This window comes from Salvelinus fontinalis, chromosome 21, assembly GCF_029448725.1.
Source record: "Salvelinus fontinalis isolate EN_2023a chromosome 21, ASM2944872v1, whole genome shotgun sequence".
NCBI lineage: Eukaryota > Metazoa > Chordata > Actinopteri > Salmoniformes > Salmonidae > Salvelinus > Salvelinus fontinalis.
The window spans coordinates 31,621,834-31,633,810 of record NC_074685.1 but is presented as its reverse complement, the minus strand read 5'-3'; the positions used below and the strand labels follow the sequence as shown (position 1 = coordinate 31,633,810).

Below are 11,977 nucleotides of genomic sequence, written 5' to 3'. Positions count from 1 at the left end.
ACGATCGCCTTACGGCGAGGATAGCTGTGCTGCAAGCCCAGCTTCAGACGCAATCATTAGGCAAGGGTAATTTCAGTGTAGGAAAGGATGAAACAGCGTCTGTGCCACCAGTAAGTACAGATAGTAGTATGAATCCACTCGCACAGTCCCCGCAGCTGGGCAACTTTCTCATGGCTTCTGGAGGGAAATGCTGTAGGAATGCTCAACCGGTGTCACTCATTCAGCCGACAGAAACTTTCAACCGGTTTTCCCCATTAAGCAGCGAGTCGTAGTCTGAGGCCGAGCCTTCTCTTGTCTCTACTCCTCCCATTACGGGGTCTGAGACGCCGAATGTTCCCACCATTAGCGCTGACAAATTGAAAACCCTAGTCATTGGCGACTCCATTACCCGCAGTATTAGACTTAAAACAAATCATCCAGCGATCATACACTGTTTACCAGGGGGCAGGGCTACCGACGTTAAGGCTAATCTGAAGATGGTGCTGGCTAAAGCTAAAACTGGCGAGTGTAGAGAGTATAGAGATATTGTTATCCACGTCGGCACCAACGATGTTAGGATGAAACAGTCAGCGTTCACCAAGCGCAACATCGCTTCAGCGTGTAAATCAGCTAGAAAGATGTGTCGGCATCGAGTAATTGTCTCTGGCCCCCTCCCAGTTAGGGGGAGTGATGAGCTCTACAGCAGAGTCTCACAACTCAATCGCTGGTTGAAAACTGTTCTCTGCCCCTCCCAAAAGATAGAATTTGTAGATAATTGGCCCTCTTTCTGGGACTCACCCATAAACAGGACCAAGCCTGGCCTGCTGAGGAGTGACGGACTCCATCCTAGCTGGAGGGGTGCTCTCATTGTATCTACCAACATAGACAGGGCTCTAACTCCTCTAGCTCCACAATGAAATAGGGTGCAGGCCAGGCAGCAGGCTGTTAGCCAGCCTGCCAGCTTAGTGGAGTCTGCCACTAGCACAGTCAGTGTAGTCAGCTCAGCTATCCCCATTGAGACTGTGTCTGTGCCTCGACCTAGGTTGGGCAAAACTAAACATGGCGGTGTTCGCCTTAGCAATTTCACTAGGATAAAGACCTCCTCCATTCCTGCCATTGTTGAAAGAGATCGTGATACCTCACATCTCAAAATAGGGCTACTTAATGTTAGATCCCTCACTTCAAAGGCAGTTATAGTCAATGAGCTAATCACTGAACAAAGTCTTGATGTGTTTGGCCTGACTGAAACATGGCTTAAGCCTGATGAATTTACTGTGTTAAATGAGGCCTCATCTCCTGGTTACACTAGTGACCATATCCCCCGTGCATCCCGCAAAGGCGGAGGTGTTGCTAACATTTACGATAGCAAATTTCAATTTACAACAAAAAAAATGACGTTTTCGTCTTTTGAGCTTCTAGTCATGAAATCTATGCAGCCTACTCAATCACTTTTTATAGCTACTGTTTACAGGCCTCCTGGGCCATATGCAGCGTTCCTCACTGAGTTCCCTGAATTCCTATTGGACCTTGTAGTCAAAGCAGATAATATTCAATTTTTTTGTGATTTTAATATTCACATGGAAAAGTCCACAGACCCACTCCAAAAGGCTTTCGGAGCCATCATCGACTCAGTGGGTTTTGTCCAACATGTCTCTGGACCTACTCACTGCCACAGTCATACTCTGGACCTAGTTTTGTCTCGTGGAATAAGTGTTGTAGATCTTAATGTTTTTCCTCATAATCCTGGACTATCGGACCACCATTTTATGACGTTTGCAATCGCAACAAATAATCTGCTCAGACCCCAACCAAGGAGCATCAAAAGTCGTGCTATAAATTCTCAGACAACACAAAGATTCCTTGATGCCCTTCCAGACTCCTTCTGCCTACCCAAGGACGTCAGAGGACAAAAATCAGTTAACCACCTAACTGAGGAACTCAATTGAACCTTGCGCAATACCCTAGATGCAGTTGCACCCCTAAAAACTAAAAACATTTGTCATAAGAAACTAGCTCCCTGGTATACAGAAAATACCCGAGCTCTGAAGCAAGCTTCCAGAAAATTGGAACGGAAATGGCGCCACACCAAACTGGAAGTCTTCCGACTAGCTTGGAAAGACAGTACCGTGCAGTATCGAAGAGCCCTCACTGCTTAATATCGAAGAGTATCGAAGAGCCCCCAATTTAATTGAGGAAAATAAGAACAATCCAAAATGTATTTTTGATACTGTCGCAAAGCTAACTAAAAAGCAGCATTCCCCAAGTGAGGATGGCTTTCACTTCAGCAGTAATAAATTCATGAACTTCTTTGAGGAATAGATCATGATCATTAGAAAGCAAATCATGGACTCCTCTTTAAATCTGCTTATTCCTCCAAAGCTCAGCTGTCCTGAGTCTGCACAACTCTGCCAGGACCTAGGATCAAGAGAGACACTTAAGTGTTTTAGTACTATATCTCTTGACACAATGATGAAAATAATCATGGCCTCTAAACCTTCAAGCTGCATACTGGACCCTAATTCCAACTAAACTACTTAAAGAGCTGCTTCATGTGCTTGGCCCTCCTATGTTGAACATAATACACGGCTCTCTATCCACCGGATGTGTACCAAACTCACTAAAAGTGGCAGTAATAAAGCCTCTCTTGATAAAGCCAAACCTTGACCCAGAAAATATAAAAAACTATCGGCCTATATCGAATCTTCCATTCCTCTCAATTGTTTTTGAAAAAGCGGATGCGCAGCAACTCACTGCCTTCCTGAAGACAAACAATGTATACGAAATGCTTCAGTCTGGTTTTAGACCCCATCATAGCACTGAGACTGCACTTGTGAAGGTGGTGAATTACCTTTTAATGGCGTCAGATCGAGGCTCTGCATCTGTCCTCGTGCTACTAGACCTAAGTGCTGCCTTTGATACCATCGTTCACCACATTCTTTTGGAGAGATTGGAAACCCAAATTGGTCTACACGGACAAGTTCTGGCCTGGTTTAGATCTTATCTGTCGGAAAGATATCAGTTTGTCTCTGTGAATGGTTTGTCAAATCAACTGTACATTTCGGTGTTCCTCAAGGTTCCGTTTTAGGACCACTATTGTTTTCACTATATATATATTCGAAAACATAATGTTAACTTTCACTGCTATGCGGATGACACACAGCTGTACATTTCAATGAAGCATGGTGAAGCCCCAAAATTGCCCTCGCTAGAAGCCTGTGTTTCAGACATAAGGAAGTGGATGGCTGAAAACGTTCTACTTTTAAACTCGGACAAAACAGAGATGCTTGTTCTAGGTCCCAAGAAACAAAGAGATCTTCTGTCGAATCTGACAATTAATCTTGATGATTGTAAAGTCGTCTCAAATAAAACTGTGAAGGACCTCGGCGTTACTCTGGACCCTGATCTCTCTTTTGACGAACATATCAAGACTGTTTCAAGGACAGCTTTTTTCCATCTACGTAACATTGCAAAAATCAGAAACTTTCTGTCCAAAAATGATGCAGAAAAATTAATCCATGCTTTTGTTACTTCTAGGTTAGACTACTGCAATGCTCTACTTTCAGGCTAGCCGGATAAAGCACTAAATAAACTTCAGTTAGTGCTAAATACGGCTGCTAGAATCCTGACTAGAACCAAAAAATGTGATCATATTACTCCAGTGCTAGCCTCCCTACACTGGCTTCCTCTTAAGGCAAGGGCTGATTTCAAGGTTTTACTGCTAACCTACAAAGCATTACATGGGCTTGCTCCTACCTATCTTTCCGAGTTGGTCCTGCCGTACATACCTACACGTACGCTACAGTCACAAGACACAGGCCTCCTAATTGTCCCTAGAATTTCTAAGCAAACAGCTGGAGGCAGGGCTTTCTCCTATAGATCTCCATTTTTATGGAATGGTCTGCCTACCCATGTGAGAGACGCAGACTCGGTCTCAACTTTTACATCTTTACTGAAGACTCATCTCTTCAGTGGGTCATATGATTGAGTGTAGTCTGGCCCAGGAGTATGAAGGTGAACGGAAACGCTCTGGAGCAACGAACCGCCCTTGCTGTCTCTGCCTGGCCGGTTCCCCTCTCTCCACTGGGATTTTCTGCCTCTAACCCTATTACAGGGGCTGAGTCACTGGCTTACTGGTGCTCTTTCATGCCGTCCCTAGGAGGGGTGCATCACTTGAGTGGGTTGAGTCACTGACGTGATCTTCCTGTCTGGGTTGGCGCCCCCCTCCTTGGGTTGTGCCGTGGCGAAGATCTTTGTGGGCTATACTCGGCCTTGTCTCAGGATGGTAAGTTGGTGGTTGAAGATATCCCTCTAGTGGTGTGGGGGCTGTGCTTTGGCAAAGGGGGTGGGGTGATATCCTTCCTGTTTGGCCCTGTCCGGGGGTATCATCGGATAGGGCCACAGTGTCTCCTGACCCCTCCTGTCTCAGCCTCCATTATTTATGCTGCAGTAGTTTATGTGTCGGGGGCTAGGGTTAGTTTGTTATATCTGGAGTACTTCTCCTGTCTTATCCGGTGTCCTGTGTGAATTTAAGTATGCTCTCTCTAATTCCCTCTTTCTTTCTCGCTCTCGGAGGACCTGAGCCCTAGGACCATGCCTCAGGACTACCTGGCATGATGACTCCTTGCTGTCCCCAGTCCACCTGGCCGTGCTGCTGCTCCAGTTTCAACTGTTCTGCCTGCGGCTATGGAACCCTGACCTGTTCACCGGACGTGCTACCTGTCCTAGACCTGCTGTTTTCAACTCTCTAGAGACCGCAGGAGCGGTAGAGATACTCTTAATAATCGGCTATGAAAAGCCAACTGACATTTACTCCTGAGGTGCTGACTTGCTGCACCCTCGACAACTACTGTGATTATTATTATTTGACCGTGCTGGTCATTTATGAACATTTGAACATCTTGGCCATGTTCTGTTATAATCTCCACCCGGCACAGCCAGAAGAGGACTGGCCACCCCTCATAGCCTGGTTCCTCTCTAGGTTTCTTCCTAGGTTTTGGCCTTTCTAGGGAGTTTTTCCTAGCCACCGTGCTTCTACACCTGCATTGCTTGCTGTTTGGGGTTTTAGGCTGGGTTTCTGTACAGCACTTTGAGATATCAGGTGATGTAAGAAGGGCTATATAAATACATTTGATTTTATTTTGATTTGGAGACGGCTTATGGTAGACAATTGAAGACCTGTGTAATGATCATGCTGTTTAATCAGCTTCTTGAAATGCCACACCAGTCAGGTGGATTGATTATCTTGGTAAAGGAGAAATGCTCACTAACAGGGATGTAAATAAATTTGTGCACAACATTTATTTGAGAGAAATAAGCTTTTTGTGCGTGTAGAAAATTTCTCTGATCTTTTATTTCAGCTCATGAAACATGGGACCAACAGTTTACATGATGTGTTTATATTTTTGTTCAGTATAATTCATATGCTACTAACACGTTTTAAAAACAAAAGAACGTGCCTTTCATGTGCTTTTTATGGTATCTACAGTAATTGCATAATAGGAGGGACAATATTTAGATACAACTGTAGTACAAATGCATTCAACTAATGTAAACATAAAAAATCCTCCAAAGCTCAAGACCATAGGCATCCACAGAAGTGTCATTTGTTTCAGTACAACACAATCTTTAGGAGGCATATTTCATTGCGGGCTTAGACTCTGACATCCGGTGATACCGCAGGAGGTTGGTGGCACCTTAATTGGGGAGAACGGGCTTGTGGTAATGACTGGAGCGGAATTGGCGGGAAGGCAACAAATACATCAAACACATGGTTTCCAGGTGTTTGATGCCATTCCATTTGCTCCCTTCCCAGCCATTATTATGAGCCGTCCTCCCCTCAGCAGCCTCCTGTGGATGATACTCACTTGAATGAAGACAGCATCTTGCAGACTTCAAAAGTAAGGATCTCAGAATAGTTTTGTATGATACATATGACCATATAACTTGCCATTATGAAAACAATGTCGATTGAATAATATCAGTTAATAAGTGATATGTATATGTTCATTTTGCCCATTTAATTAATTCAAACTACTGTATGTCCCCTCTTGTCTACAGTTCTCACCCAATAGGGGCATCACACTCAAGTCAATGTCAGTGAGCATGGAGCTGAAGAACAATAGGGTTGTTGTAGGAGGATTATAGAAAGCATCTGCCTTAAGAAGTGGACAGATTTGCTGACGTCAACCCTCAGTGTAGATACAGGAGAGCTGGCTAGGGCAACGGTCCACCGCGCTGACACGTAGATAAGCGTCCTCTGACATCACTGGCGCCGGCAGATCCTGTGACGCACCTTGCAGGTCGTATACTGTGGATGCAGCACACACACAGGGAGTCATTGTTATACGATAGATGCAAATGAATGCACGTTGATCCGTACTGTACTGTAATTGTACTTTGTCTCTTCATTACCTGTGAGCCCAGACGACAGAGCTCTTTGGGAGATGTCTGGTCCATTCTGAGTGGTAAATGTTGGAGCAAAGCTGTCATCAAACACTGGGGTTTGCATCAGGTGACAGGAGTTGGTCTGCCTGGCGGATTTGTGTGTATCATTGTTGTATGACGGAGAGTACACCATTTGGATCTGACCACTAAAACCTGAGGAGGAAAATAACAGGTACATCTAGTTATTTACATTTCACCAATAGATGAAGGGGGAGACTGAAGAATCTGTTTTCCTCCTCTGGTGTTTCCCTCTTCTCATCTTCATTCATTCTTACTTCTTCCCACAAGCACATTGGCTTCATATCTTGATATTCATATTCACAAATAAATCTGGTATAGATAAAAGGTAGAATACTCAGTTATAGTTCTATGAACCCTTACAACCACCATGGCACCTTATGGAAGCACTATTGCTCATCTGATACTACAGAACTGTACTTTTGAGTAGTTTGAAGCATTGTTCTTATTAAAACAATAGAAGCGGTGCACAGCATGAACACCTTGTCAACATCAAGCACTGCTGGCAAGTCCAGTGGGGAAAATGTGCAATCTATTTTAAGCTATGATCTAGAGAGTAAAGCTGCTTCTTCTTTCCTAAATAGAAAAAACATCAGCCACCTGCTGCACAACAAACAGCATTAAGCCATGATCATCCTATATCGGAGTATCTGTCAAAACAGAATGTCAAACCACCCACACACTTCTTTAATAGACTTTCACACAATAAAACCAACAGTAACTCTCATTTCAGAGCAGGAATTTCCCTGTGGAATTGTACCATTGTTTTCTTTCCGCAGGCACATTTCCACAGTCAATAAGCTATGCCCTCCTGTAGGTGCAGGTGTAATCCTATGCAGATCTCTGGGACGCATTACCGACCTGATCTGCTGTCCCTTTTGACGTCCCAGGGAAGGATATCTTCAATTCACTACATGATCACCGAATAGATGAATGCAGTGAACATATTTGATGTGCCTGTAGTTGGTAGATGTCATTTACCTGGGTGGTGGTCTGTTTTTACTACAGGAGTGTGACTGGGATGACTCAGAGCTGTGCTGGTCTTTAGGGATAAGCCAGTGGGATGGTGGGTAAGAAGAGTGGAGGGACCAGGCAGTTGGTTTTGGTGTGACCCAGGGCTGAGATGGTGGGGGGACCTATTGGCAAACCTGAAATGTTTCACAAACCGGTATATGAAATAATATCAGGTTGTTCAAGATACAAATGGACATATATAATTTAATCTGCACATCTGCTGCAAAACATCATGATACTGTGACACTGCCCCTGCAGTAGGCTAATTTATTTATGCAACAACACACTCACTCATCATCACAAATCTTAAGCAATCTATTTACAGTGCCTCCTAAAAACATGATTCACATGGGGAAAAGAGGGTGGGATATCAGCTGATCATTGATGTTGATGATTCATGTAAATCTGCTAGTTAGCTAGCTCGATTTCTTTTACTGATTGTGATTTACCTTTTTCTCTCTCTCTACTGCACGTATCAGCCAACCAGACCAAATATTGATGATGACGTTGGCTAAATCAAGTGTTATCAAGTGTTGATCAAATGTTATGCTGCTGTGGCAGTACTGTTGATAATTGAACTAAGTAGCTAGCTACACACACTCGATCGGCAATCGCATCTCTCAAGCCATGCATGTTTGAATCTCTGTACAGGGCAGACTGAGAAAGGCGCAACCGGCCACACGTACAGGGCAGATCAACATGCACAACCAACGGAGTGGGTGGGGGGTCCCTGGCGTACCACAAACCCCCGCAGCCTATGCAAGGCGGGGGGCCTACAGGCTTTGGGGGCACCCAACCCCCAAAATGTATATATATATTTTGATTTCTTGTGGTTGGGGGCCCCCTTGAGGTCGGCCCAGTATAATTAGGCATCAGAATGCTAGAGTGGACATGAACCTTCTTATTGGATAAATGTCAGCCATTTTGGTCATGGAGTTGGTCAACCATGGTATGCCAGTGCTGTGATAAGATATTGTGTAAAATAATGAATTTTAAGAATTTTTCTACACTGTTTGTTAGCTAGCTAGCCAGATAGTTTTAGAAGAATGATTCTATACATTTTCTCAAATTAACTGCCAATATGCCAAAATTCCATTCAAACAATGTAGTCAATTCATAGCAATACACTGGCTGAAATCAGTTGATGATAGGACTTAGCCAAGTTGTAAATGTAACAAGTACTGATATTATATAATAGCACTCTCAGCTTTCCAATTTATATTTTTTCAGACATTTATGGTCTCAAAAATGCAACCTTCATTTAACTAGGCAAGCCAGTTAAGAACAAATTCTTATTTACAATGACGGCCTACCCCAGCCAAACCCAGATGACGCTGGGCCAATTGTGCGCCGCCCTATGGGACTCCCAATCACGGCCGGATGTGATACAGCCTGGATTTGAACCAGGGACTGTAGTGACACCTCTTGCACTGAGATGCTGTGCCTTACACCACTGCGCAACTCGGGAGCCCCGAGTATATACATATATTTCAGAGGCTATTTACAGACAATTGGTATAAAACCCATATCAACTGTATTTATGATATTTTAGGTTGACAATAATTCTATTACACAATTTTTACATTTTATAAATCAAGATTATGCCTCTACTGACATTCATTCCAATTAGACTGGTTAGGATTTCTCCCTGACCAATATGGCTGCTATTACCACCCCCTTCTGGAACTTTGAGGGCTTATGATATAGCCCCCTCCCCAGATAGGATATGAACACATCATAATTTGTGTCAAAACTGTTTAGAGTGACAGGAAATTAGCTGTAAAACTGCAAATTTTTCTTTCAGCTTCATATAAATTCTACCACCGCCCAAAAGGAGACTTTGGAGGCTTGAAGGGCAAAGGGGTATGTGCTCTGCACAGGTAGAGCCCAATCTGTGCACATGCCTGCTTGTAAGGAGAATGGAGAAACATGCAGTATCTCTTTCTCTCTCCTTAACAAACCCTCAACTTTGTGAGATAACTTGGAACAAATAAAATAGTACAGTCAAATTTGACATGGTAAATTCATAAACACGAATATGAATGATGGAGAAAGTTTATATTGTGAAGTGACGTAATGCGCATGGGTGATATTTATCAAAATGAGTGATATTGTTAATGGGTATATTGGGCACATTTTTGGGAGTTCAAAGACAACTTTGGTAGTATTATAAACCTTAAAATATATTGTTTCTAGTAGGCTACAAAATTATAGGGGGTGAAAAGCGTAGTGAAAAGTATACAAATAAGCATTATAGGTTATGACACTTAAAGGGGTTTGGCAAAAGAACTGATCTAATTGGACAAAAGACAAATTAGTGAAAAAATATCAGAATTGGGCTGCCTGTGTAAACTAGTGCTGAGTGATTAACTGACATTTCGGTTATTTTTCGTTTTTTAAACAACTAATTGACTGACTTCGGTTCAATTATTTGAATTCCATTTTTCCCCCTGTGAGCTCAATAAGCACATTGCACAGTTTCTCTAGAGATGAATCACCTCAAGCCTGAACTTTGCGATGTAGTAGGGAGTTGTAGTTTCCAACAGGTCAATATTTTACATAGTTTAGAGCAGAAAACATGGTATTTAACTACAATGACCATAATCTATTGCACATCTACTGGTCCGGTCTGTGTGTTTCTTCTATGCCTGCTAGTTTAGATAAGTGTGGGGCAGACACGGAGAGAGAGAGAGAGAGAGAGAGAGAGAGAGAGAGAGAGAGAGAGAGAGAGAGAGAGAGAGAGAGAGAGAGAGAGAGAGAGAAGAGACAGAAGAATGCACAATCGAGAGCGATAGACTGCAGTTGCTTCATGAGGTATCTCTACCTGAAAATACATGATCTAAGTGATTGATAGTTGGTATTCAGAAGTTATAAAAGTATGCCTTATTTACTTTGAAGAACTAGTAAAATAGTGATTTTGTCAGACAGCATAGGCAGTGGCTCTATGGAGATGAGATGATGACTTGGAATTAAATAATAAAGTCATCAAATAAAACAAATGTATTATACACAACAACTGAAATCTTCTTTAAAAGGTTTTATTAAAAGTAAAGTTATGTGAATCAATAACTCTCTATGGTTAATAAGTGATAAGCTGTAATGAGCAGTCACTACCATCATGGGACTTCTATTCATTGTTTTATTCTGTGTTGTTACAGCATTCAACCCACATAATGCATAGTGCATTTATTAAAAATAAATAATCGAAACTGGAATCAAAAACCGTGATTATTTTTTAATAATCGAAGCAAAACCGAAACGACCTCAAAAAGCACTAATCGCTTGTGTAAATGCAGTGTTAGACCAACAGTTTTAAGTAATACATAAATGTTGTGGTTGGGATATATTGACCATATTATCAGGAACATTTTGGATATATTTCACTTCAAAATTCACCAGGAACAACCATTTCACAGTTGTTGTTTTTTATGTCGGACCCCTCCCCCAATAAGAAACACAAAGTTACACCCTTGCCCCACAGACAGCACTTTCAGTGAAAAGACACTGATATCTGACAAGTAGAAGTCTGTTTAAAAGAAGCCGCTAATTCATCACTGAGGGGTAGTAACATAGCACACCTCTCAGACTTTAAATAACCCATGTTAACTAAGCACAGATACGTGAGAGAAATCTTAATGACTTGTTTTAGTTTGTTTGTTTGCCCAGACTAAAATGCCTGGTTACTTTAATATGGCAACCTTCTCTTCCCATACCAAGCATCAGAAAGTAAGAAAGAGGATATTGTGAAGAACATCCTTAGAAGGAAAGCCAAACAATGAGTGCTTTTATGGTGTATCTGTAAACCTTTTTCATTTTTCTTACTGGCACCAGGGTAATAATTAAAATAATTGAGGTGTTTACAATGCAATTGATTAAGGGGATAACAATGCACAGGCTGAATGAGGAAATAAAGAAATCACATAATGGCAGTGAATAAAATAGCAAATGGGATTTTACAATCGATTTAACATCTAGAAAAGTAATTACAGCAATCCTCTTCCCGGAGCCTCTGAATGGTATTTTTCCAATTTTATGATTCACTTATTGAATTCCTGAGCCACTCTAGATGGTGGCTATAGCATCCACTAATGCAGGCCCTAGAGACTGATGAGGCAAAGCAGGGCCTGCTTTCATTGGCTGATTGTGTACCCAGAATCCTGTGGTGAATGCTGCGGCCTACCGCTGCTACCAGGACAATCAATCAGTGTCAGTGAGAAGCCATGAGCATCTGGTTGCCCAAAACTTCAGAAAACACTCCTTCTCACCGCCTTTGAAGTGCATGGATGAAGGAATGTTTTTTTTTTGTGGGCTGACCAGGCAACAGTGTTGCTGGCCATTCCCAACCTGTAAAACCTCTTCCCAACCGCTCTCTTCACAGCTGAGGTGCTGCGGGCCACAAGAAAGCCCATTGGGGTCTTTCAAAAGGGGAGAAAATGGTGCTTTATTTTAATCTGATTATTCTAACTATGAGTTTACTGCCATGAAGCCATGACAACCGACGTTTAAGTACTTATTTGTTTCA

The 11,977-nt window shown here is 42.4% G+C and overlaps 1 protein-coding gene across 1 annotated transcript in view; it reads right to left on the bottom strand.

Annotated features, from left to right (window-relative positions):
- Positions 1 to 5,275: 5,275 nt before the first annotated feature.
- Positions 5,276 to 11,977, bottom strand: part of LOC129818652 (zinc finger protein GLIS3-like) — a 33,236-nt gene continuing 26,534 nt past the window's right edge. Inside the window, exons 9-11 of the mRNA XM_055874760.1 lie at positions 7,423 to 7,589; positions 6,391 to 6,576; positions 5,276 to 6,286 (exon numbers count right to left, since the gene is read on the bottom strand). Coding sequence (XP_055730735.1) covers positions 6,162 to 6,286; positions 6,391 to 6,576; positions 7,423 to 7,589 — 478 coding nt within the window. The 3' untranslated portion in view covers positions 5,276 to 6,161. The remainder of the gene's footprint in view (positions 6,287 to 6,390; positions 6,577 to 7,422; positions 7,590 to 11,977) is intronic.